Below are 25163 nucleotides of genomic sequence, written 5' to 3' on the forward strand. Positions count from 1 at the left end.
TTAAGGAAAAGTACTAGAAATGGGTATCAGAAGATATTAACTGTTATTAGCTCCGAACAGAGGATTGTGGGTGATTTTAATTCCAAAATTATTATTATTTCGCTTCTTTGTATTTGCTAACTTCCCTACGGTCTGATTTGTGTTTTGAAAAGGAAAAATAAACAAGTAAAACTTTTCTTCCCTGGGCCTTTGCCCTGAACTCTTCCGGCCTGAGATGTGCTGAGATGTGCTGGGGTCCCTTTGGGGCTGCTGAGGGGGGCCGGCCTAGCCAGAACTGTGGGGCCTAGGGCAGGGGTGCAGGCGTGGGGTGACCCCCTTTGAGCCCTGCCCACCCAGGCCTGCCTGGAGATGCCGAGGGCTGTTCCCCAGGCGCCCATAAATGCCTCGTAAGTGTGACGCATGGCAGGGAGGCCAGAAATGCTAACACAGCAGTCCTGCTTATTTAGAGGGGGCGAGCGGGGGCAGGGGGCAAGCCGAGGCTGCTGCAGAGGGGCGGCTGGGGTGAGGGGAGACATTTCCTGTGACAGCAGAGCTATTTGGATGAAGCCCAGCTCCCCAGGGCTCCTTGCTTTGCCTGCCGTGGAGCTCGCTATAGAGACTATGTGGGGGCACAGGGTTGAAGGGCAAAGCAGGCAGAAGCAGAAGCAGAAGCAGCTGTGGGCCCTCCCTACCCCTCACCCCAACCCTGGGCACCTGCCCCCCTTCCTGGGCTGCTGGGCTCCGGAGGCAGGCTGACCACTCATCTCCTGCCCCCCGGCTCAGCGAGTGTGGTTTCAGGCCAGTTGCTTCTCTCCTGGCCTCCCTTGGTGGACCTCCTCTTCCCTGTCTGTAAAATGGGTATGACAGTCCCTTCTGCCTGGGGCCGTAGCTCTCCACAGGCCTGTTTGGCTCTCGATCTGCAATGCCTAGAAGCACTTTTGGTTTTCACCCCAGAGAAGGAGCTGCTCCTGGAATCTTGGGACCCGAGGCCAGGGATGCAGCTGCCTTCCCGGAAGTTTCCGGTCCTCATGTCAAAGGCACCGAGGATGGGAAACCCGTGCTAGGGTGAGGAGGGGCATTCGCTTGTGCGCGGGAGCGGGCAATGACCCATGATAGACGGCTGTTATCCAAGCTGCGGAATGGGGACCTTGGCCTCTTGACCTCTAGAGGCAGGGCTCCGAACCTGAGCTCAGAAACAGGACATGTTATTTAGGAGAGGCTGGGCTATGACTTTGGGTCCAGCTAACCTTGCTTCTCCTTCTCCCCGCTGCCTGGAAAATATCAGAGTTTTCCAAATGGCCACCGGGCGCTCCACCCTCCAGCCAAGGTCGGGGTCTGAGCGGCTCAGGGACTGGGGCTTCTGCTCTGATGTACCTGCTGTCCGCCTCCCGGCCTCACTCAGACCAGCCCCAGGGGGGCAAACACAGCACTGGTCTGGCCGAGAGAGGTCCGGGAGGACAGAGCGTTGCCCACAGACGCCCCTTTCCTCCTAGACCCCTCAGGACCCTTCCAGGGACACACCCAGGATGACAGAAAGGGGAAAGCCTGTGTGTGCACGTGCAGAGTTGTTGGTACTCAGCCCAGAGACGCTTCATGGGAGCACCCCGCCCCCTGCACTGCTGTGTTGGCCTATTCACAGCTCACGGCCACCTGCCTTCTGTACTGCAGGACTGACGGTAGCCCCCCAAGGCAGGATGGGGCCAATGGCAGCGGGACCTGAAGACGCCCCTTGCTTCACAATGTGATTTTTGCTCCAAAGTCCCCGCAGCGGACCAGGCTGATGCGGGACATCGGTGCTGGGCCTTCCCCACGCCCCACACCCTAATTCCCTCACTACCTCAGCAAAGGCATATCCGAACCCCTGTCTCAGGCTCTGCTTCTCACATGGGGACCGGACCTAAGGGGCGTTTTTGTGTGTGTGTTTGGGGAAGGCCTGGAGACTGCAAGGCCTGGAGACTGCAGGCGAATGCGGTCATCCCTTGTCCTCCTCATGGGCTGTGTTGTGGGCTGGGGGTGGTGGCAGGCCGCAGCTGAGAGAGGAAGGGCGTCAGTCTCTCTGTCCTTAGTGCACTCGGGCGCCGGGGGGTGGGGGCCCAGATGCTGGTGAGGAAAGCCAGTAGGTTAAGAACTGGAAACTCTGGACCAGACAGAAAACCTTAATTCCAGTGTTTTAATCACATCAAGATTTATGTTTTTCTCACACATGAACAAGTGCAGAGGTTGACAAGTAGGCCTGGTGTGCTTGTCTCTGCTGGTTCCTCAGCTCCACCATCCTGGGAAGGATGCCCTCACGGCGGGGATGGTGGTGGTGGTGGGGTGGGGTGGGGTTCCGGGAGTGGGGGGGTGGCTCTCACTTCCACTGCCTCGGCACTGGGGGAGGGGCAAAAGAGCAGGGCCAGGGCCCCAAACCCGCCAGCTAAAGTTTGGTGGGGAGTAGGAAGGGGAAGGATTTTTAAGGAACTTTCTAGAAGCCCCATCCATCCCTCCTGCTTACATTTCAGTGGCCAGAACTGTGTCACTAGCCCACTCCCATGCACAGGGAGCCCTGGGAGGCCTTATTTTCACTGGGGTTCCGACGCTAAGGAAGGAGGTAAAGAAGCCACGGGGGCCTGACAGAGGCACTTCTTTTAACGGTTGGGAGTTGACCCCTGGTGTTGGGGTTGGGAAGTGAGAGGCCAGCAGCATTGGCCTTTGGCCTTGACAAGCCTTGAATCCTGTTTCATACCCAGTTGTAGCGCCTCCTGCGGCGCTGCATTGTCATCTCTTCGTCCTCAAGGCCAAGTTCTGTGGAACTGGGTCTTAGCCTTGTTTTGGGGAATTGAGGGTGGGTGGGGGAGGCAGGTCTAAACTTCCCAGCCTGGAAAGAGTGGCTGCAGATTCCAGAAGGCAATTGTGGGTGGGGCCGTGGGCGGGGGCGGGGGTGGTGGTGGTGCAGCAGCAGCAGCGGGGAGCCAGAATGACCCAGGGCGCTGGGAATCTTTGGGAGAAATGTGGACCTTCTGGAGAGTCAGCAGGGCAAAGTACGAGCATCCAAGGGCAGGAGAGATGCAGGGGACGCTCCCACGGCGGATAGACCCCCTTCTTCAGTGTCTCACAACTCCCAGGCCGCCCCTGGGTCTTCTTGGCCAGCCCCTGTGCAATCTTTGGGAGGGAAAGGGGAAGGAGAGGGGGGTGGGCTCTGGATCCCATCTACGGATTCCAGCCCCGAGTGCTGGAAGGAGGCTACAGCAGCAGACACTGGGCCCGGGCTGGGGGGTCCCACAGGTCTGAGACCCCTCCATCCCGCATTATAAACCACCAGTCCCCTCCCTTGGACCTCTTAGCAATGACACCAATGTCCCCCATGTGTCTTTAAATTCAAAGACAGCTGAGGAAAAGTGCCAATAAACTTTGCATTTTTTTTTTCCCAAGGGAAAGGAGGGAGGCACCCGTCTGTGGAAGCTGCTAATGTGTGGGTTCCCCCCTAAGAAGGGCTTAGCCACACCGCTGGGAGGAGGGCTGCCTGTTCTCGTCACAGAACGGCCGGGGGAAGTGGTGGCGCTCACGGTGAAAACCTTTCTCCAAGTGTAGACGAACACAAAGAAAACAGGCCCAGGAGGCAGCAGTGAGCAGACTCTTTACTCGGTCGGATTACACACCATCAACCACCAGCAGCGGCTCGGGTCCTCCTGACAGGGGACGGTTAATACAAACAAAAATAGTTCTCTACGAAACAAAGTTTCCAGCCCTCCCAACCCTCCTTCCTAACTCCCTCCCCCAGACGGTGAGTCCCTTGGTCACCAGGCCTCACGGAGTCTGGTGGGTGCAAAGGAAAACAGAAGAGTTGTAGGCAACTGGACTCCGGTCCGCTGGCCGGCGGCAAGCCAGGGACAGGCGCAGGGGTGTCCGCAACAGTCGCGCGCGCGAGTGTGAGTGTGTGTGTGTGAGTGTGTGTGTGTGTTTGTGTGTTGGGAGGCGGGACCTGGAGGTGTTGAGGTGAGCAGCGTTTCTCCCCACCCCCATCTCACCGCCAGCAAAAAAAAAAAAAAAAAAGGTGGGGGGCGGCGGGTAATAGAAAAGAAAAAACTAAGACCCAAATCACAGGCTGCGGGGCCGGCGCCCCACCGCCCCCCCCCCCCCCGGCGGCGGGCACTGCCAGGGCGGGACGGGGCGGGGGCCGCGGGGCGCGGGCGGGCGGGAGGACTCTGCTGAGTAGCACCTGGGAGCAGCTCGGGCCGCACCCTTCTCGCCGCCCGGCCTCGGACGCTGGCCGCCCCCCCAAAGCCCCGAGCCCCCCCGCCCCCGGCTCCCCGGGCGCGGGGTCGTCCGGGCCGGGCTCAGCAGCCCAGGCGGGCGGCCAGCCCCAGCAGCAGCAGGCAGCCGAGCAGGGTGGCGGGGCGCGGGGCGGCCCCGGGCGCGCGGTCGCAGTCCAGGCCGCCGTCGTCGGCGGCGGGGTCGCAGCGGGGCTGCTCGCAGCGGACGCCGGTGTAGCCGCTCGGGCAGGCGCAGCGCTGGTTCTGCACGCACGTGCCGCCGTTCTGGCACAGCAGCTGGTCGTCGTCGCACACGTTGGCTGCGGGGCAGAGGGGCAGTTAACGCGGGCGGGGGCCCCGTCCACCCCCTCGCTGGAGATTCCGCGACTGAAGCGCGGCGGGGCGGCGGGGGGTGCTGGAGGCTCAGGGCGCACTTGGTGCGAAACGCCCCTGCGTGCACGGCGACAGTGGCCGGGCGAGACCTGGCCTCTTTTCTCCCGCCACTGCCCGTGTCTCCCTGCTCCCGGGCCCACGGGCCTTGGGACGCACCTGCTCTCTCCCCTCCGGAGCTTTGCACCTGCTGTTCCCTGCGCCCTTCCACCCTCTCCCGAGGCTAGCGCCCACTCGTCCTTTCGGTCCCGCCAGGTCCTCATTTCCTCGGGCAGCCGCCCTTCCTCCCTCCCTGTCACAAACCCCAACCCGCCAGCTCCACCTTTGCCTCCATCTCCCTTCTCAACCAACCCCCAGTTCCGCCACCCCATGGTTCCCACCTGGCACCCGCCCCAGAATCCGGTCGCATCAGGCCCCGCCCACAGCCCCGGACCCCGCCCCTCGCCCCACCCACAACCGAAGCCCCGCCTCCGCAGGCACTAGCCCCCCCCCCCCCGCCCCGCAGCAGCAGGCTCCGCCCACCGGGCGCGCACTCACGGTAGCAGCCCTGGCGCCAGTAGTGCGTGGGGAGGCAGTCGTCGCACTTGGGTCCCGCCGCGCCCTCGCGGCACTCGCAGAAGCCGGTCTCGTTGCACCGGTCGTGCACGGAGCCGATCTGGTTGCAGTTACACTCTGGAAGGACACGTGCCCGGCGTGCGGTCAGGACGACCTGTGGGCGTCCTCCGCACGGACCCCCACCCGGTGCGGCCCCCATCCCTCCGGCCGGCGGTGCACCCCACACCATGCCACGTGAGCTCGCGGCTGCCCGAGGGTGCACATCTCTAGGGAAGACTGTTCTGTCTTGGTTCTTTAGCATCCATTACCCACTCTTTCCCCCTGGCCCTGTTGCTGTGTGGCCTGGAGCAGCCCCAACCCCTCTCTGGGCCGCAGTTTCCGTCTGTGGAACTGGAGGGAATGCTGATCCTTCGACGCTCCAAAGGGCTCCAAGATTCTTGTCAGGTGGGAGGAGCCTCATCGGAGGCAAGGCTTGTGGTGGGCAGTAGTCCGCCTCTGCATCTCCTCTCCAGGACGGCGTGGGGGTGGGGGAGCAGCCCCAGAGGCCCCCAGCCTCTCCCTAGCCCCTTCCCAGTTAGTTTCCTGGGGCCTCTGCACTGGATGGGGGGCAAGTGTCCCCACTCTGGGAGGCCTTGAAGCCCAAAGCTGGCCCAGAGGAGGCAGAGAGAGGCAAGGAAAGAAGGAGGGTATCGGGAGGGGGAATGCCTCTCCCCCAACCCAGAGGCCCCACCCTGTCCCTGCAGCTGGCTCCTGTGACATCAGCAGCACAATTCTGTTAGGTTCACTTTAGAGTTGATGGAATTATCTGAAAGCCAATGCCATAATTCAGACTGACAGCTCCAGCCTTGAGGGCAGCCCCTCCTCTGTGAAGTCGGCGCTGACCTGGTGGGTGGAGGAGGGGCTTAGGGGGCTTAGGGGCCTGGGGGCCCTAGGACTGGGCATTGGCCTCCATTGGAGACAGAGGCAGAGGTGGTGGGCAGCCCTTCCAGGCAGGCGGGTGTTAGCCGAGGCCATGTGCTTGGCCTTTTGGGATGGGCAGCCCCACCCCTGGTCCAGGGCCCTCCAGTGGCTTTCTTCTCTACCCCAAAGCCAGTCCTGCAGCACACTCGAAAGAAAGCGGTCCGAGTGCCCTCCGGGTCCTACAAGCTGGGCCTCTGCTTATAAAGCATCAGAAGAACTGCACTGGGAGAAAAGCTTCAGCCACAAAAGGGAGTTGAAAACTTTTGATCTAATCCACTTCCCCACTTTACAAGTGGGGAAACTGAGGCAGAGAGCAACCTCTAGAATCAGCCTTTGACTCTAATTAGTAGTTCTCAATTTCCAATGTCTGTGGGGATGGCTGAAGGGGAAAGTTATTAATAGAGCAGATTCCAGAAACTTCTGTCTTTCCAGACGCCCAGAGGAAATGGGTCCCAGAAATCCGCCCCACGCCCCCAGGGTTCCCCAGCACCTGTTGACACCAGGGTCTCCGGAGCCCGTCCCGCCCAGCGCCCTGCCCCTCCTCTGCGCCGCCCCGGAGCGGCTCACCGATGCACACGTTCTCGTCGTCCAGCTCGGCAGAGCCATTGCGGTAATAGCCCAGACGGCAGTGCTGGCAGTGCTGGCCTCGCGTGTTGTGTTTGCAGCTGACGCAGGTCACCACGTTTAGGAAGTCGATGTAGCTGCAGCGGTTGGAGTGGCCATAGCACTCACAGTCTGGGCCAGCCGAGCGTGAGAAACACCACGGGTCAGTGAGCCAAGGCAGACTGTGCCTTCCTGCCACCCCCTGCACCATGTATTGGGGGAAACTGAGGCACGGGGCTAGGACAGACCAGCCCGAGGACATGCAGGGAGGCCTGACTGGCACGGGAAGGTACCACGGGCCTCCAACACTTCTGTACCATCTGGGAGGAGGCAGGCGCGCCACCTTTGAGCCAGAGGAAGGACCCGTGTGGGCCCAGCCCACAAGTTCCCACCTGGCCCTGGGGACAGGAACCCAGGGAGGGCCTGTGGACAGCACCTGCCAGGCTGGGGGTGCAAGGCTGACGTGCTCTTGGAAGGATGCCTGAGAGATGCCGGGTGATTGGAAGTGATTCATGCAGGGAGGGTGGGTCATGCGGCCGGCGTGAGCTTAGGAAGGGCAGTTGCTGGGTCCGTGGCGCTCAGCACTGCACCCCCAGGGACTCGGTGAAGGACAGACGCATGCACAGACGCTGGGTGAGATGCAACGGGCCAGGGGCTTCCTCCACGTGCTGCTTTGGAAGGTGGTTGGAAGGGAAACGCCCACCTGCTGGACCTTTTACTATCAGCCTGAGCTGTTCTGCAAATGCGATTGGCACCAGAGGGCCTCTTCTTGCACACCCCCGAGAATGAATGTCATCTTGGGGCTTGTGCCCGGGCCATCTTGTTTCGCCTCCTGATCATCTTGGCCTGGCTTCTGACTCTTACTGTGTGCACACGGCTCCGCACCGAGGACAGCGATCCCTGTGCCGTCCTGCTGTCTCCTGCAGCCTCACCACCCCACCCCGGCCCCCATCTCCCAGGACTGGGCGAGTGCCATGACTGCCGGGGCGAGGCATCCTAAAGGTGTTGAGGCTTCACTCCCTGACCCCACGAAGGCGGCCATCCCTTGGTGTCCCTCCTAAGGGGCCCAACATTCCCTTCAAAGGGAAAGCCAGTGTGGCTGCCCTTGCATGGGAAGGACGCCGGCCACCCTCCTGAGGGTGCCATCTGTGCATCTCAAGAGGACCCAACCTCCCTTTTGTGGTGGGAGAGGAAAGAAATGAGCCTCGGAGCTGTGCCAGGGAGGAGACGGCGGGCACGCCACACCTTGGGCTTCCTGGACCCTCCCCCTTCACCTGTCCCTTCCAGGTGAGGCATCCGAGTGTCTCAAGGAGTAGTGGCAGTGACCCCTGCGTCCCAGCTCTTGCTTCAACCGAGACAAGCCCCTGGGCCACCCCCCCAGGGGAGCCTGGACAGACTATTTCTGGTTGCTGCTCTGCCTGCGCCGTGCCTGCCCACTGTGCTTCTGACTCATACCTGCTCTCAGCTCCCTTGGGGAGGGGACTGAGGGAAGAGAGGCTCAGTTTCACCTTGACCCAGCTACTCCGGGAGGGTTTTCTGAACCAGGCATGGGTGCTCCGTCCCGCGTCATTATTTTCCAGCGGAGGTGAGGACAGAGGTGCGAGAGGAGGGCTGGTCCGGCCCGGGGCCTTCCCCTTACCTTGGAACTCTTCAATGGGCACCACTTGAGCTGATTTGGGCTTGAGCTGGGAAGGTTTGGAGGCCGGGGCAGGGGCAGCGGCGGAGGTGCCCACAGCTTGGAGAGATGAGAAATAAGCTCCTTCGTCGCCACGGTCCAGCTGCCCCGGGCGGGCTGTCCGGGCCCCGGGAAGGCCCAGCAAAGGCTTCCAACGTGCCCTGGGGATGCTCCGGGGCAGCCTTGTCACCTGCTCAGATGTGAGGGGACACAGCACATCCAGGAGCATGTGGAAAAAGCCCTGCCTTCGGTGCCCCTTCGGAGATCACTTACACACTCGGCTGGATTAATTCCCCCCAATTCCTTTTCTAACCCCCAGCAACCCCTGACAGGGTGCAAGGTGCTTTGCTGAAACTGATTTTTTTTTTTTTTTTAATGATCTCAGGCATCGATCGAGACCCTCAAGAGGAGATCCTCTCTTCTCCAAACTCCCGTGAGCATCAAATCCAGAGAGTGGCCCTGGTGTCCAAGGCTTTGGCAACTCCCCTTCTGACGCATCCCCCCCTCTTCCAGCCAAAGTGAGTCCTTTCCTATCCAGATTCCCTGCTCAGCGGTGTTGCGAGCCGAGCCGCAAGCCCAGACGGCGCCTGTCTTCCGCATCAGAACCCACCAGGACCTGGCCACATGTTGGTGAGTGAGCAGGACGCTGGCCAGGCAGCAGAGAGGGCTCAGTGTCCCTCTGGGAGCCTGCAGCGCCCTAGGTGGTGCAGGGCAGGGAAGGGATGGCTCCAGGGTCTCCATCACCAGGGAGGATGCAGGACACCTGCAGACCCTCACCTAGTGTGGATCCAGCTCCAGAACTGCCTGCCAGCAGAGGGCGTCGAGAACCCTGTTCACTGCTCACGGAGGGGCTGGGCTGTTGTCTAAGCAGGCAGTAGGACTAATGTCCAGGGAACAAGTGAGCTGGGATGGGAACAGCCTCCCTTCCTGGAGAGTCGGGCAAGCCCCTGTGTGCTTCCTGCGCGTGTCCGTTTCTGGCCACCAATGAGCCCACGTGGGTCTCCTCCCACTGCTGTAGGAGGCTGAGGCTCCCAACCACGTACCAGTAGCTTCGACTACGCCTCCTGCCCTGTTCACGGCCACCCCACCACCATGCCTCTGCCCTAGCTGGCCCTGCACCTGGAACGTGCTATCTTCTTCCATCGGCCCATAGCCCGCCCCTCTGTCTGGGTCTGACTTCCACCCGGCTCCTGCGGGAGTCCTGACTCTCTCTGGGCTCCAACCCTGCCCCCGGGGTTCCTGGACCGACGGTGGCAGGACAGGGTTCCTGCTCTCAGGGCAGAGACTCCACTCAGCTCCAAAGCCCTTGAGGAGAATGAAGGATGAACAGGCGTTGGGTCTGGCGGTATCACCCTGGGCATCTCTAAGGCCAGAGTTGGAGTGGGGGCAAGTAGAGCTCCAAGCCCCACCCCCAGCTCTCACGGACCCCCGCCCCACCTGAGTCCCACCACATACACCTGCTGCCTCCACTAGAGAGGGAGGGGCCTGGGGTCTAAGGAGTTTTCAGGGGTGTCTAATGCTGGTGCAGACCCTCCCCCCATACCTTCTGCACTGGAGGGCGTCTGGGGCCATGGGGAGCTCTCCCCAAGGGGGGCAGCGGCAGATGGCCTGATCCGCTCTTGGGGGAAAGAAAAGAAGAAACTCAGTTATGGGACAGGGTGGGGCTGGGGGGTCCTGGAGACACACTGAGGCATCACACACCCTTAGCAGCAGCAGCCCGGTAAGAAGCAGCTCTGTCTACACTGGCCAACTAGAACTGGGTCCAAATCTACTGGAGAGGCAGGGTCTACACTACTGCAGCTTATGGAGGGCACACGTGAACTTGAAGCCAGATAGGGGGACGGGGGGGAGCCCGAGCATGCTTTTGGCTGTCCTTTGCTCAGTGGGCCTCCTGATTTACACGACTTTTCCACTCCCCCTATGTGTCCCTGTTCGCACCGAGGGTAGACTTGGATCCAGCTCCGTGTCTGGGCCCAGACCTCTTTGTGCTGAAGTCCTTGGCTAATGACTGCAAAGGGGGACATGTGTCATCAAACGTGTCCAGAAGGGTCCTTGGAGGCTTTCTGCCCGACACCAATGCGGGGCCCGGAGCCCCTCCGCCATCTGGCCTACCTCCCCAACCCACGGTTAGGACCCACTCTCACCAGGGACCCCAATGCGAGGCAACCCCCACTGCCATAGAGCCTATCTCTGGGATCAACGGGAGGGACACGAAGCAGGGGAGGCAGACTGGGCTGGCCAAGGCAAGGCATCGCTCCGCGCTGAATTTCAAAGGACAAACCCAGAGGGACAGGGGAGAAATCGGATTCTTTCCGCTTCTTAAAGAGATTACGCACGATGCCGGGTGTGGTGAGAAAAAGGAAATCTACCAGCTAAAAAGTGCAGGAGACTTTCCAGCTGGGAGCTGGAGCCTTTGGACATCAAATTGACATTAATATGGTGCTCAATGAGGAGAAGAGGCTGCAGGACCCAAATTGGCAAGGGCTTAATTAGAGCCACAATAAAACCCGCCCTGAAGGCTTTTTGCTTTGGAGCCTTTCTCCCACCACCCTCTGCGGGCGAGGATTAGGCATCTTGAGCAGTTTTTCCTGCCCCGCAGCCCCTGCCCCGCCGACAGCTTGACACTGGCAGGAGGGGAAACATCTGGGCCCGAGGTTCACAGGCGCAGCTGGACTCTGGCCAAAGGGCTGAAGCACCTGTTGGGAGGCACATGGGGGAGACTCAGGACCTCGTTGGGGGCTGGGATCTGGGGGCCAGAAAGACCCCCGGCTGGGCTCTCTGGGACACGCTCAGGTGTGCGGGAAGAGCATTCTCACAACGGCCCGCGTCGCGTGCCAGGCCAGATGGAGGACCCGTCTGCTCCTTTGGAATTGGGGAGCTGCGCGCAAGCCAGGTCTTAAAGACCGCACCAGCTCCCGGCCTCTGAGGCTGGGCGTGGCCGCGCTGGGTGGTGGGGCCCGGAAGCTGGGCTCTGGGGTCAGCCAGCCCTGAGTTTGGATCCTGCCTGGGTGCCTCTGTAACCCTGTTACCTTGAGCAGCTGCCTCTTCCTTTCTCAACAGCTTAACTGACGTGCATTTACTTACCGTGAAGGGCCCTAATCCTCAGAGCTGTGACTCAGGAGGAGTCCACACTCTGCCAGCGGGGCGACTGTCATTCTTAGTGGGGGTCCGGGTACATGGGGCCCAGGGCACAGGCTTCCTTTGCTAAGAGGAGCGACGGCCCCCAACCCGTGGGCTGCTGGAGTCGTTGTCTGTCTGCTGTGCTGGAACCACCTTCCCTCTGAGCGCTCTTGCGCCTGGCACTGGGCTCAGCTGGCAAAGCCGACCACGACTCACTGAGGGCTTGAGGAGCCCCTTTCTTGCCACTTGGGTCCTGGAGACCCACACAACTCGAGCTCCCCTTGCCTCGGCTCACTGCCCTGGCCTTGGACTCTCTCGTCACCTCCCAGCAAGGCTGCTTTCTTGCCCTAAGCCGCTTGCCCCAAATCAGAAGCAGCTCGGAAAATGGAGTCAGGGTTCCTGTGTGCATGTGCGTCTCCCCCCCAGACAGGCTGCTGTTGGCACGCAGACGCGGCACCCACCCCAGCAAGTCTGGCCTCCGCGCGCGCCTTGGCTAGTCACAGGCTCAGCACAAACGATCAGGCGGCCGGCCAGCTTCTGCCCTGGAATTGCCAGCATGGACCCATTCTTCACCCCAAAGAGGATCCCTGGGCAGGAGGTTCCCCTGAAATCCCTGAGTCCCCTGGCTACTCCTGCCTCCTGCAAACGCCTCCCATGGAGAAGAGAGGAGGACAGAAGTAAAAAAGCCGGGGCTGGTCACCCTCCGGGTTCCCAGGAGGCCTTAAGCAAGATGGCTCTGGAACAAGGGCTTTTCCAGGGCATTCAGCCAGGCTTGGAGAGGGCGGAGCCCCACTCCAGGCCGGGGGCGGGGGGCAGGGGTGGGCAGGGGGCAGGCTGAGTGTGGATCTCTTCCCCAGCTGAAGGAGGGGTCGCTGCCCATCGGAGATGTGGTCTGCCCCTCCCCTGGTCTGCGTGCAGAGAGAGGAAGGGTCACGGCTCTGCCCAAGCAGTGACGCGCCCCTGCCATCTCCTCTTCGCTGGGACGCCCCTTCCCAGCTGGGACCAGGAAGAATCCCCTCGGACCCACCCTCCCGGCACCCTCTGGGAAGGACGAGTCCTTTCAGATGCCCAGCATTTGCAGTGGGTGGAGACAGGTGAGCCCAGGGGGCCACCCAGCACCCCAGGCCTCGAGTATGTACCCATCCAACTTTGGAAGGGAATTAGGACCGGCGAGCAGGCGTTTCCAAACCTGTCTGTGGCTGCAGACCCCACAGAGTGGCTGCTGTGGCTGAGGAGGGGCAGGATAGGATGCTGGCCCTGTCCCCCGCACTCAGCCCGGAGAAGCTCGGCAGGCCCACTCCTAAACCCCCGGCCCAGAGGTGCCCTTCTGCATTGCTGATCAGAGTCTCTCGCCTTCTTGGCTAACTGCGCACTGTCCACTCCCAGGGGCTCTGGTGCTGAGATGGTGGGGACAGAGCGGGCCCTGGCGGGGGGAGGCAAGCTCCACGGAGCACTGAGACAAAATCTCCTGGGAGAGCTCCTCAGTGCCACCAGGCACCGTCCCTTCCTTGGTCACTCTGTCCTCTCGGCCATGTTGGTCTCAGGACCCGCCTGACCAGTGCTGTGGGACGCAGGAGGAAGAAGCATCGAGGGGCTTGAAGGGAGCCCCAGATCCCCTCGCTCAGGCCCAGTCATGGGGGACCAGACGTCCTGGAGGCCCTCTGTCAGCCCCACAATCTCAGGCTCTAGGGTCTAATGTGCTCTAAGAGCCAAGCCCCACGGCAGACACCCGACAGCAGCACACATCACACACGGGGCTGGGGACGAGGTGGGACCTGGGGAAGAGCAGGGCAGCCGGGCTGTCCCTGAGCACCCACCTGTGGGCTGTGGGGTGCTGGGGGCCATCGGGGCCCGCCCGGTGGAAGTGGAGGGGGCGGGAGTGCTGGGGTCCCCTCTCAGGGCCACAGTGGCCACAGGGGCTCTGGGGACAGGGTCTTTCCGGGGCCTGCCGACGCCTGGCAAGAGACGAGAAAGGCAAGAGGGTGGGGAGTTGGCAGGTATGGGGCGCTGCAGAGAGGCCACTTCTGGCCTCACTGAGTGGGCCAGCATCCCCTCCGAGGTCCAGCTTCCTCTGGCACCGTCTCTTCCCCCAGGGTCCCAGCAGTGAGCAGGCCACGGTGGGCCGTGGCCCCCCTCGAGCATGTCTGAAGTGTGACGTGGGCCACCGGCGGCCCCTTTGACCCTGGCGAGTCCTCTCCCGCGGACTCTCAAAGCGGGTGGCAGAGCCCATGGTGGGGGGCGGTCCGGGAAGCACCATGCTTAGAGCCCGCAGCCTGCTGATGCCGCGTCAGCCCGTGGGTGCCCACGCCCCACCTCCCTCCCACAGTCTGAGCCCTCTGCGAGGGCCTGCAGGCAGCAGGACCCCGGCGTACCTGCCCCAGCCTCCCAGGCACACAGGTGCAGACTACCTGAGCCAGGCACACCCCACAGTCGGGCTGCGGGAGGGGGTACTTCTGCCCCTGGCCAGGGAGAAGGGACCCCCATTCTTGTCCTGGAGGAGAGGGAGGCATGGGGAGTTTACCCTGGGGTTGCAGGGCTCTTTCCAAAGCAGCACTGACCAGGAAGCTTGAGGAGAGAAATGTGGGGGCGTGGCTGAGGGCCACAGGCCCGGGGTGTGGGGGAAAAGGGGTGGCGGTGAGGGGGTTTGGGGGGGTGGGGACAGGAGGGAGCGGGAGAGGTGACGAAGTGAAGGGGTGTGGTTGGAGTCATGCACTGGGGGCGCCCTTGGCCTTCCCCAGGGCGGAGGACCGGCGCGTACTTACTGCCAACAGCAGAGCCTGCAGCAGCACCTGGGGGAGAGAAGGAGGGTCACAGGGCTTCCCGTTGAAGTAGGGGGGTGGTGACAGGGCTGGGAGAGGGAGGCCTGGAGACGCATGCAGGACTGACCCTGTCTACCCGGTTTCATCCTCACAGCCGGCTGAGGGGGAGGGGCCCCCTCTGCCCATTTTGCAGATGGAGAAGCTGAGTCTCAGAGTTGGGACCGACCCCCAGGCGACCTGCTGGTAAGTGTCAGACCCTCCACTGGGGGCAGCACGTGCACTCGTCTTGGAGGTTAGACTCTCAGGTCCTCCTGTGCAGGACAAGGAGGAGGGGTGCCTTTCTTCGGGGAGCACCGGGGTGCCGGAGGCCTGGAGGGGCACCGCGGCCGGGGCAGGCGGGTTTCCCGGAGGCACTGGTGGAACTGCCCTCCAGGCAGAAACCACAGTGTGTGTTTCCATCTGCGGGAAGCGGAGATGACCAGGGACTCGTGGACACGGGAATCATGGCAGTGATTGGGCGTGCTGGGCGAGGCCCCGCGCAGAACCCCACGGGGGCTCATCACTCTACAGATCTGGGACAGCGGGCGCCAGGTAAAGTGACCTGCCCAAGGCCACACAGCTGGGAGTGGCCGGTGTCCATGCCCCGGGGGCTGAAGGATGCCCGAAGAAAGGAAACGGGGGTAAGAATCCTCAGTCCCAGAAGGAAGGAGCTGGTGCCAGGCTTCCCTGGCTGGGTGTCCCTGAAGAACGACAGAGGGCGAGGACACCCCTCGGTGCCCTGGGAGGCCCTTGGCGGGGGGTGTGTGTGTGTGTGTATGGACGCAGGCTACATGGGGCACAGACCTGCCCAGATTGAGCCCAGGGGACGCCAGGGTGGCCCGGGAGGATGAGGAGCTGGATTGGGTTAGGACTGGATTCTGAGGGCCCTGGGCGGGGCACCCCGGTGGTGAAAGCCCTTTGCCTGTGGCGGGGAGGACGGAGTAGCGGGGCCCCGACGGCAGGGGTACGGAGACCAGGTGGGGGCAGTGGAGAGGAAGGGTTAGCATCTGGGGACCCCCATACTGGCAGCTTGGCCCCATGGGTGTTGGTGCCATTGCCTGAGATGGGGACACGGTGGGAGCAAAATTAAGCTGGGACTAGTTTCTGCCTGTGTCTTGGGGGCTGTTTTCTCCTGTTGTCCTAGAGAAGGGGGGGTCCCAGGTGAGGAAGGGACAGGCTGAGGACGCGCAGCACTTCGGGCCTCATCTCTGCTCCTGCGGATTCCAGGAGAAACCCCTCTTTCCCGGGGCAGCCGGGGACTCTGGAGAAGCAGGAACCAGTTCCAGGAGGTCCCCCAGATGAAGGGGTTTTGCCTGCCCCTGCAGGACAGGGGGATGAGGGTCCAGAGGCAAAGCCTGGTCTGCGTGTGCGGGTGCATGTCTGCCCCCGGCGGGCTGGACAGAGGGTGGCCCCCTCGGTCCGAGCGGGTCTGGGCACCTGCCAGCGTCAGGAGATGGCAGATCCTTCCAGGAGGTGGGGCAGAGAGCAGGGGGAGGAGGCCAGTGGGACAGATGAAGGGAGGCAGACTGCCGGGGAGGGAGGTGACAGCCACTGAAGAAAGGGCTCAGGCAATGGCTCCAACAAAGAGATGGGTCGGCACCTGGCGAGGAGGGAGCCGGGCGGGGCGGCTGTCAGCGCCCAGAGCTCTGGGTGCCTTTGAAGGCCCAGAGTGCCGTGAGCGCCTGGCACGTCACCCCTTCAAAGGCCTGTCGCCCAGCACAGGCACGACATGCCTGTCACGGCCTCGCTGTGAGGTTTTCAGCTTTGATCAGCCTAAAGTCACATAAATCTTTCACGTCGGTGCAGGGAGGGTGCCAGTGGAGGGGCTCCCGCAAGGATGCCCAGGTGGTGGTGGTGGGGTCCGGGGGCGGCCGCCCTGCTCTGGCTTTGGAACTGGGCCCACACCAGTTGCTCACTGCTGGACCAGGGCTGCTGGGCCTCAGTGTGCCCATCTGGGGAGTGGGGGGTACTCGTTCCGCCCGTGGGGCAGCTGTGAGGGCTACGGGAGAAGCTCTGTATCGGGTGCCCGGTGCAGCCTCTGTCAGAGAGCTGGACAAGTGTCGGACCTCAGCGAAGTTGCTGCGGGCTGGCCAGGGAGAGTCCACCCTGGGGCTGAACCCCAGCCCCTCCCCACAGCAGCTTGAGGGCGCCCTGGGATCTGTGATTTCATGAAAACATCCATGGACTCTGAGCGGGGGGCCCTGATGAGTGCCCCCCCAGGCTGTTCCCGACGCAGGCACGTCTGGGTACACCCTAGCCCTGGCACAGTGGAGATGATGCAGAGAAAGGAGGCCTGCGGGGATCTCGGGCCAGGACCTCCAAGGACCCCTCCTTAAAATGGGATAAAAGAGACCCACTTCCTGGGGTGACGCTGAGGGTCGAGGGTGTGGTGACCGCGCAGCGTGCCGCGCCCGAGTGGCAGGCTGTAAACGCCCCGGAAGCTGGTTATGGTGCTGCCAACCACAGCCTGGAGGCAAGGGTCCCCCCACCCCTGCCAACACCCCACGTGCCGTCTCCAGCCTGCAGGGCCAGGCAGAGGAAGGACAGCAGGAAAGACGCTGAGCCGCTCATCTGGGGTTTCCCCTGGCACCTGGGGTGGGAAGGGCGGCTTAGGTATTGCAGGGGACAGGGGCACCTCGTAACGGGGGGCGGGGGGCAGGGTGAGTGTGCACGCTTGTATCTGTGCACATGCTGGCACGCCCGTCTGCACAGGTGCGTGCTCGTACGCTCGCAGGTATCCGCACATGCGTGTGTGTATGACCCACAGCCCCTGGGGTGGAGAGCGGGGGAGCCCACAGCCCCCCACCCCTGGGCTGGGGTCGGGCGGGGGTACGTACACGCGTTGGGAGAGCCGTGGGGCAGCGGCAGGTAGGAGCCGGCGCGCCAGGACCGGGTGCGGAAGTTCCGCTTGCACTTGCCGCAGTCGGGGCCGGTGGTGTTGTGTTCACACTCACACTGCAGGCTGCCCTCCCGCACGGAGCACAGGTTGGCGTGAAGGTTGCACTTGCACCTGGGGGGACCCAGAGGGCCAGAGAGGTCCGTGAATCCTGCACAGGTAGGCACGGAAGGGTGACGTGGGGGCCTCCCGTCCAACCTGCTGGGACTCTCCTTTGGGACAAAAACTCCCCAGCCGATCACTCCGCTCTTCAGAAAGCACCCGATCCCCCTTTCCCAGGCTAAAGCTGCGCCCGGAGCCCCCGCCACGGGTCCACTCCCCGGTGGGTTGGTGCCTACGGCAGGGTGACCTTGACCCAGACACCGTGTCCTAATCACCTTTGCTCTCCACCGAGGCAGGATGACAGGCAGCAAAAGCCGCTCACCAGCCCTCCCCTTGCAGAGCCGGCCCCAGCCCCCGGCTGCCCCTCAGCTCTCAGCCTCGGCCCACACCCACACCCCTGAGGGCAGATGGAGAGAACCCCTACCTCCTCCCAAACCCCGTTGGTTTGTCCACACATGTATTATTCATTCCTTCATTCAAATATTTATAGGCAACTCATTATTCTGAAATCCAGTAAATAAAGGGAGAGAATCCAGCGTGTCCTCTGTGTCCTGTGTAAACTGTACCCCCGCGTAACGAACTGTGGATGGGGGGGTGTTTCTTTTTATAGAAGCGTCCCCACTAATAACCCAAGCAGGCTGGAGTGGGGGGTCGCTGTGCAGCAGCCCTGCCCCGGCCAACGGCTCCAGGCTGCGAGCCGCAGCAGCCGCCGCCTCGCAGAGACAGCTGACGGACGGAAGGACACACGGCACCCGACGGCCGACGGACGGAAGGACACACGGCACCCTGACGTGGTCTCACCCAAGCCCGCTGAACTGGAATCTGATGGGGCCTCCGCATCGGTCTACAAAATCCCAGGGAATACGGAGGCCAGAGACACACACACGACAGCAGCGGGACGCAGTCGGCCCAGACAGAGGGGACTCCGGGAGTGACCAGCCAGCATTTCTACCCGATGAAGGGTGGGGGGCAAAGACTGATGGGGGGGCCACACCAAGAGAAGCCTCGGAGGCGTCAGCCATCCAGATCCTGATTCAAACAGCCTCTAAACTCAAATAAAATATTCATGAAACAATCGGAAATACGGAGAACGACTGTATTTGATGACTTAAGTTAACGCTGGTTAGAGGCAGGGATGGTCTGGTCACATTTTTTAAAGTCCTTCTCCTTTCAAGATATACACTGAAGTACTTACAGATGAAGTGAACCAGGCTCTGGGATTTGCTTCAGAGCGACACGGAAAGGAAGAAGGTGGCCAGAGATGGCGATGAAACCCGACAGACCACGGGTTGGTAGCTCCCCGGGTCGGGAGGACAGGTATATGGCGGTCCTCTGCTGGCATCCGTGGTGGAAATCCTCCAGAGTAAAAAGAAGGCCGGAGGGCTCTAGGTTCTGATACGGGAAGATTTCCAAGGTGTATTGTCCATGTTTGTAAAAAGCAACTTGCAGAATAACGTCCTTTAGTAGAATTTTGTTTTTGTTAAAATATGCAAAAACTATAGAGATCGGATACCAACTACGTGCCAGGCTCTGGGCTGGGGAGCAGATCGTGGAATGAGCAACAGAGTGGGGGTGGGAGGGTCCCCGCTCCCGCAGAGTATATAGTCTGTCTAGTAGGGGAATGATGAAACCAGCGATTGGGTTAATCCGTGAAGCACAGGGGGCATTCTAGGGCAGTGAAGCCATTCTGTGTGACAAGGTCACGGTGGCAGCAGGACTCTGTGCACTGGCCCAAACCCACAGAGCTGACAACCCTGAGAGGGACCCTGACGCGCCTGAGGGCTCTGGCTCCCAGGAACACAGCACTGCTCATCGCCTGTAGCGAATGATCCCACTAGCGCAGCAGTCATGATGGGGGGCCGTGTTCACGGAGACCGGGTATCGGGGACCCTCTATTAGTCTATTGGTTTGACAATAGTCATGGTGCCGACCTTTAGTTCATGGCCATCATTACAGGTGCCTAAGCACCATACAGAGGAGAGGGTGTAAGGGGGGGGGTCCTAACTTAGTCTTGGGGGAGCAGCATAGGCTTCCAGGAAGAAAAGTTTAAAATTAAGGCCTGAAGGAGGATCAAGAGTTTACCAGACAAGGAGGAGAGAACCTCCTGGAAAGAGGCAAGAACAGGAGGAGGGCCCCTACTAGGGCCGAGAAGAGTTCCACCCCTGAGGTCTGAGGGGAGCCCAGCGGTGGGAGGGGGCCAGGCCAGGACACAGAGGCCACTGGGAGGTTGGAGGTGGCCTGCCCTGACCCACTGTTTCCGTCGTTTACCTGGGGAGCCAGAGCCCGGCTGGGGAGGTCAGGGAGGAAGCTGGGCATCGACTGGAGGTGGAGAAGCCAGGCCTGGGCTCGGATGGAGTCGTAGAGGCCCCCAGTCAGGCCGGTCTGCGATACCCAGTCATGGTGAGCCCAGGCACGTAACATGTCTCTCTTCCTGTTACATTTAAAATACATATATCCACCCCCAAATCACCAGGAAAAAAAACGTAACTGGGTTTCAGCATGGTTGTCCTAGGTTGGGATGGGATGGGCTGATTCGTGGCTTTTCTTTTTTTCTTTGTCGTTGCACATTTCCTACAGGCTCTATCATGAGCAGGTATTAGGTTTAGAAGCAGATGGCAAATGTTATTTTCTACCAGGCGGTCAGGCCTGACCCTCTCGAGAACTTACTGCAGCTCAGACCTGGGCTCCACGGGGCATGAAGAAGCCTGTTCACTCTTTCAGAGTTCCAATCTGCGGCCACAAAGGCACAGGGGGCCTACCGTGTGCCCGGCTCTTGGAAAAGCACTGGGGGATGGGCTGGCACCTGTTGGCGCTGGTGACGCTTCTTCCCTGGGCAACCGGACTCCAGAGCTAGTCCTTGGCAAAGAGAGGTCCTGTGCTTAACCTTACTGGTCAGCACATACGATGCTTCCTTAATGCCCTAATGCCCCCCTCCCTGACCCCCACACCCACAGTGCCCATTAGCAGATCACAGGCTCTGACAAGTCCTGCAGGAAAGAAACCTGTCTGACTTTGTCTAACAGAAGTTTGTTTGCAAAACGAATTTGACCTCAGATTTTTTTTTTTCCCCTTCTGAATTCCTATTTAACATCCCACTGAGCTAGCTGGAGAGGAACCCCCCAGCTGTGTGGAACCAGGAACATACTCCATGCCTCTGGCCCAAGGATGGGATATTTTTAGAGATCAGCTACATAAAGAAAAGACTGCCATCTCAACTTTGGGTGATAACACTGACCTTGGCTTGTTAAAAATGCATAAAGACTGGCTGAATCGGAGAAGCAAATTGTAATGATGGTGGCGGGGAGTCTGGGGTGTCAGAGTTGGACAGGCCCGTGGGGCCCAGGCTGGGGAGAAGCCGAGGCCACGTAGCTAGTTCCTCAAGACCCAAATCCTGACCCGGGCTCTGCCCCAGTTCCGTGCTGGCCAGGCCCTCCCACAGGCCTCCTCTCCCAGAGGGTGCCTTGGCTTCTCCACCCTTGCTGGCTGAGCCTGGAATGAGCTCGGTGCCTCCTCCCCCAAGGAGAGAAGTTCCCCGTTGGGCATGGCTGCCAGGAGAAGCCCACATGGTGGGGGAAAGCCTCACCAGGGCTGGCACAGACACGGAACCCCGTCAATGGAGCTGCTTCTTAGACTTCCTGACTTTGCAGGAAGGACTGGGAGATGCTATCTCTGTGTTTATACAGGTGCGCACCCTTGTTCAGGGCTTGGCCTTTCCGGCTCTCTCCCTGTCTCTCCGGGTCTCTGTCTCTCCCTTGCCATCTCCACCCAGCCTGGGTTCTAAGCTTGCTTTCTTCTGGACCTCCGCAGATGCTGTTCCCTCTACCTGGAGCAGCTGCCGAGCCCTGCCCCCGTCTCCTAAAGCTCACCACTGGGGGAAGTGCTAGGTTTGAGACCAGATGTCACTTGTGCAGGGGACTTCTCAAGGTCCCAGCTCTGTCGGCCCCTGTTACACTGTTCCTCACCTCAGTAAGCATCAGCGTCGGTGCGGTCTCCCCCCGTGGGGCACACGACGTGACCGTGGGAGAGGCACGCGTGAACCATAAAGCAGTTTCGGGGTTTGTATTTATTTTGAACACAGTATTTTTTTTTAAGTGACAAACGCATCAGACCTGGGATCTTAAACATACCATCGCCCAGGTGAGGCAATAAGGCATATTCACTTAAAGCAACTCTGAAGCAAGGAAATTAATAATCCGGGACGTCCACATGCACGAGAGTGAGGTCACACCACAAACAGAAAGTAACTCAAAATGGATCGAAGACGTATACGTAAGAGCTAAAACAAGAAAAACAGAAACATACGGCCAAATCTCTGACTCTGGGTAAAGCGGCGGTTTCTTCGCCAAGACACCCAAAGCACAGACAACAGCAGAAAAAGATGTATACATTGGATTTTATATAAATGAAAAACTTGGCGCGTGTCAGAGGCCGTCATCAAGAAAGTGAAAAGACACTTCATAGAACGGGAGAAAACTGCTGCAGCCTGTGTCTACGCTACTGGATGAGCTTCTGCACCTCCGCAATCAAAACATGACCCGGTTTTTAAAGTGGAGAAAGGATCCGCGTAGACCTTTCTCCAAGACACAAGCGGGGCCAACAAGATCGTGACAAGATGTCAGCCAAAAGCAAATCAAAATCCCGCACGTTACCGTCCGAGGCGTATCTTATGTTGATTATCAAAAGCACAGACAGTGACAAGTGTTGGCAAGGACAACGCACCACCCAGGGATCCCGCCCACGGGTGTACACCCGGCAGACACGAGGGCACAGCCCGCAAGAGGAAGGTGTGCGGGTCCCTCCTAGCGGCCGCCTTCACAGTAGCCGAAAAGCAGAAACAACCCGAGGGCTCGTCCACAGAAAAGCAAAACACACGCAAGGGAATATGACCGGGCCATAAAGGGGAACGGGGGTGGGACACCTGCTCCGGCAGGGGTGAAACTGGAAAGCACGAGGCTTAGCAAAAAATAAGCCAGACACAAAAGGGCAACTGGCTGTTTGATTCCATTTATAGGAAATGTCCAGATTAGGCAAATCCACAGAGACTGAAAGTAGATTAGTGATGGCCAGGGGGCTGGGGAGGGAGGAGGGCAGGGCTTCTTTTTAAGGTGATGGAAGTGTTGGAAAGCCTGCCTGTGGGGTTGGGTGCGTCTGTCAGCAGATTGAAGTCACTGAATCGTACACTTGAAATGGGTGCCTTGCATGGTAAATTATATCTCAGGAGGCTGCGAATGAATGAATGAATGAATGGATGGGTAATAACTGGGGAAATGCGGGAAAATAAGGGAAAATTGTGAAGCGGTTACTTAAGTGACCGAAGCCCGGGAAACAGGGCTTTATTATCCTCTCTCTCCTAGAAATCTTCAGAGGCGTGTTTTACTATCGCATCAAATGTTATCACGCTGTGCCTTAAAGAGGGCCGCCAAGGGCTGCAGGCGAAGGAGGCCGACACGTGGCTCGGCTCTGAGAGCCCCACGGGAAAGGGAGCAGGGCCTTTCCAAGCAATCCCAAGAACAACACATCATTATCATATCCACTGAGCAGATTGGGAAACTGAGGCCCGGGATGGGGGTGTGAATGGCCCGAGGTCCCCCCGCCGGGAAGGGGCAGAAGCCAGAACTTGAATCAAGGCAGCCCGAAGCCTGAGTCACACTCAGTGCCTGAACTCCCTGGTGGCCAGTGGGGGTGGGGGCACCACGGAGCCCGGGAGTCCCATGGTGGTCACCTGCCTACTGAGGACTGGGGGTGCCGGTCACCCGTGAGTGAGGGAATGAACGAATGGACAGGAGTGACGCACCCGCCACATCACGTCACTAACCGCACACCGCGGGGACCAGGCAGGGTCTGCGCCGCTTCCTCCCGCCTCTCCTGGTGATTGCACAATGGGAGCCCCGGCCCCGGGTCACACTAGCCTGGCATGTCTATGCCACCTTAGGAAGGCTGCGGAACATCCCATGGCTCAGTTTTTAATCTGTAAAACAGGGCAGCAGTGGCATCTGCCCCCCAGGGTTATCGTAAGACGCAATGGAGATGTGGTCTGTGACCGGTTGGTTTCCTCATTCCTTAAACTTAGGAGCTCCTAGAGACAGGGATCCTGAGATCCTTCCAGGAATGAAGACGTCAACTCTTCGCAAGAGCCTTACGAACGGTAATACTGCCGTCTCTCTATCTTACAGCTAAGGAAAGGAGGCACAGAGAAAGGAAGGGAGTTGCCCAAGGCCACACAGCTGCTGAGTCCCCTTTAAGAAGGACCGCAAGCAGGCAGGGGACAGTGGCTTGGAGAGTGTCCAGGACTGCCTGTCGGACAGACATGGGCCCAGAGGAAGGCAACGCACCCACAGTCCCCCAGACACAGGCACGCCCCTTCCCACCCTCCCTCAAGCTGTTTGCTGACCTTCTGGGGTTTTTCTTCGCCATTCCAGAAGGCCCCCCGAGATGACATAAATAAAAAAATAAGCAAGCACATATCAATAATTTATTGGGCACTCCTATGTGGACAGGCACTGTGCAAACGTGCATCGTTAACCGAATCCTTGTGAAAATCCAGAAAGCACGATACCCCACGTCACAGGGGAGGGGCTAGACGCCAATGGGTTCCTGTCAGTAACTCACTCCCGGCATCTGGGTGTGAACGGGCGAGATTTGAACTCAGGGCTCGCGGGTGCCTGCGGTGGACCTCACGGCCCCTTTCCCACCTCTTGCAGCTGGACTTGCTGATCGCACGAGGCCAGGAGAGGGGACACAAGGCTGTGCCCCCACCCACAACCTTCACAATTCTGAGGCCTGGCCTTGGCACAGGAAATGGGCAGCCTCAGAAGAAGCCCCTTTCCCACCTCCTGTCTGAGCACTGGCCCCCGCCTGTGTCCAGGCCTGGGGGTGCTGCTCTCCCTCCCGCCTGAATGTTTCTCCTGCATCCGTGGGATCAACTTTCCCAAGGAATTGCTTTCTGAATTTGACCTTTGAGAACCATCAGTCTCACCAGAACACCAACCCCTGAGCCACCTGACCCCACGACACAGCACTTTCCAGCTCATCCGTCAGGAAGCATTATTTAATAATGAACAGAGGGACCGCGTGAGGCCGGCCAGCCCCCAGGGACCTGCCACTGGCTGGCGGACACTCCCAGCCTGCCCGGGTCTGCTACCCCTCCCACCCCCGGCCGCATCTCAGAGTCCCGGGCTTTAAATCTACGGACCCGGCCGGAGTAGCTCCATGAGAGACAGAGAGAGGACAGGGCAGGAGAGGGACAGCAGGAGAGGTGCCGAGTCAGCATCCAGATGCACGGCCGGGCTTCTAATTTGCAGGGTGACCTTGAACAAGTCCCTTCTCGGGACTCAGACCTTTCCTTTGCAGCTTGGAAGGGTTGAATTACATCTGAGAGTTTCAATTCTGCTATTTCATTGCTCGCAAGTGCCCGACACACTGCGGGGCCTCCGTGGGCTCTCCGTGTCTGTGGAATGAATGAGCGAGGTTATCCCAGCATCGGGAGAGCGGCCGCTCTGGTAAGAGCCAGGCAGTGTTACATCTGGTGGCAGGTGACCAGACTCCGGGTGTCAGTCTCCCCTCGGACAGGGCCGCTGGGAACCAGGGGCAGCGTTATGTGGGGAGCACAGCACGGGGTCCCACACAGAGCAAGCCCCACGCACATCACTAGTGGCTGAGAGGTCACAGAGGTGGGAGCGGAGGGTTCCTAGCAATAAAGATGGGCCTTACCCTTACCTGGCAGCCCCCAGGTGCCCAGCCTGACACAGGCTCCCCCTCTGTCCTTTCTACCTTAGAGCCTGTCCGTGGCCAGAGCTCCCAGGTCAGCTGGCCTGTTCTCCACACCCTGGGGGTCCCCACGGGGTGGATATACA

At 60.3% G+C, this 25163-nt stretch overlaps 1 protein-coding gene across 3 annotated transcripts in view; it reads right to left on the reverse strand.

The window, feature by feature from the left end:
• Positions 1 to 4295: 4295 nt before the first annotated feature.
• Positions 4296 to 25163, reverse strand: part of NTNG2 (netrin G2) — a 64534-nt gene continuing 43666 nt past the window's right edge. For 2 of the 3 annotated variants that reach the window (XM_044264624.1, XM_044264623.1), the window contains 5 exons: positions 17150 to 17322; positions 14277 to 14303; positions 6684 to 6851; positions 5139 to 5273; positions 4296 to 4531 (listed from right to left, as the gene is read on the reverse strand). In XM_044264624.1, coding sequence (XP_044120559.1) covers positions 4296 to 4531; positions 5139 to 5273; positions 6684 to 6851; positions 14277 to 14303; positions 17150 to 17322 — 739 coding nt within the window. Of the gene's footprint in view, positions 4532 to 5138; positions 5274 to 6683; positions 6852 to 8358; positions 8455 to 14276; positions 14304 to 17149; positions 17323 to 25163 lie in introns of all 3 variants that reach the window. The other variant, XM_044264625.1, reaches the window with a different exon arrangement.

This window comes from Neovison vison, chromosome 9 (assembly GCF_020171115.1).
Source record: "Neovison vison isolate M4711 chromosome 9, ASM_NN_V1, whole genome shotgun sequence".
Taxonomy (NCBI): domain Eukaryota; kingdom Metazoa; phylum Chordata; class Mammalia; order Carnivora; family Mustelidae; genus Neogale; species Neogale vison.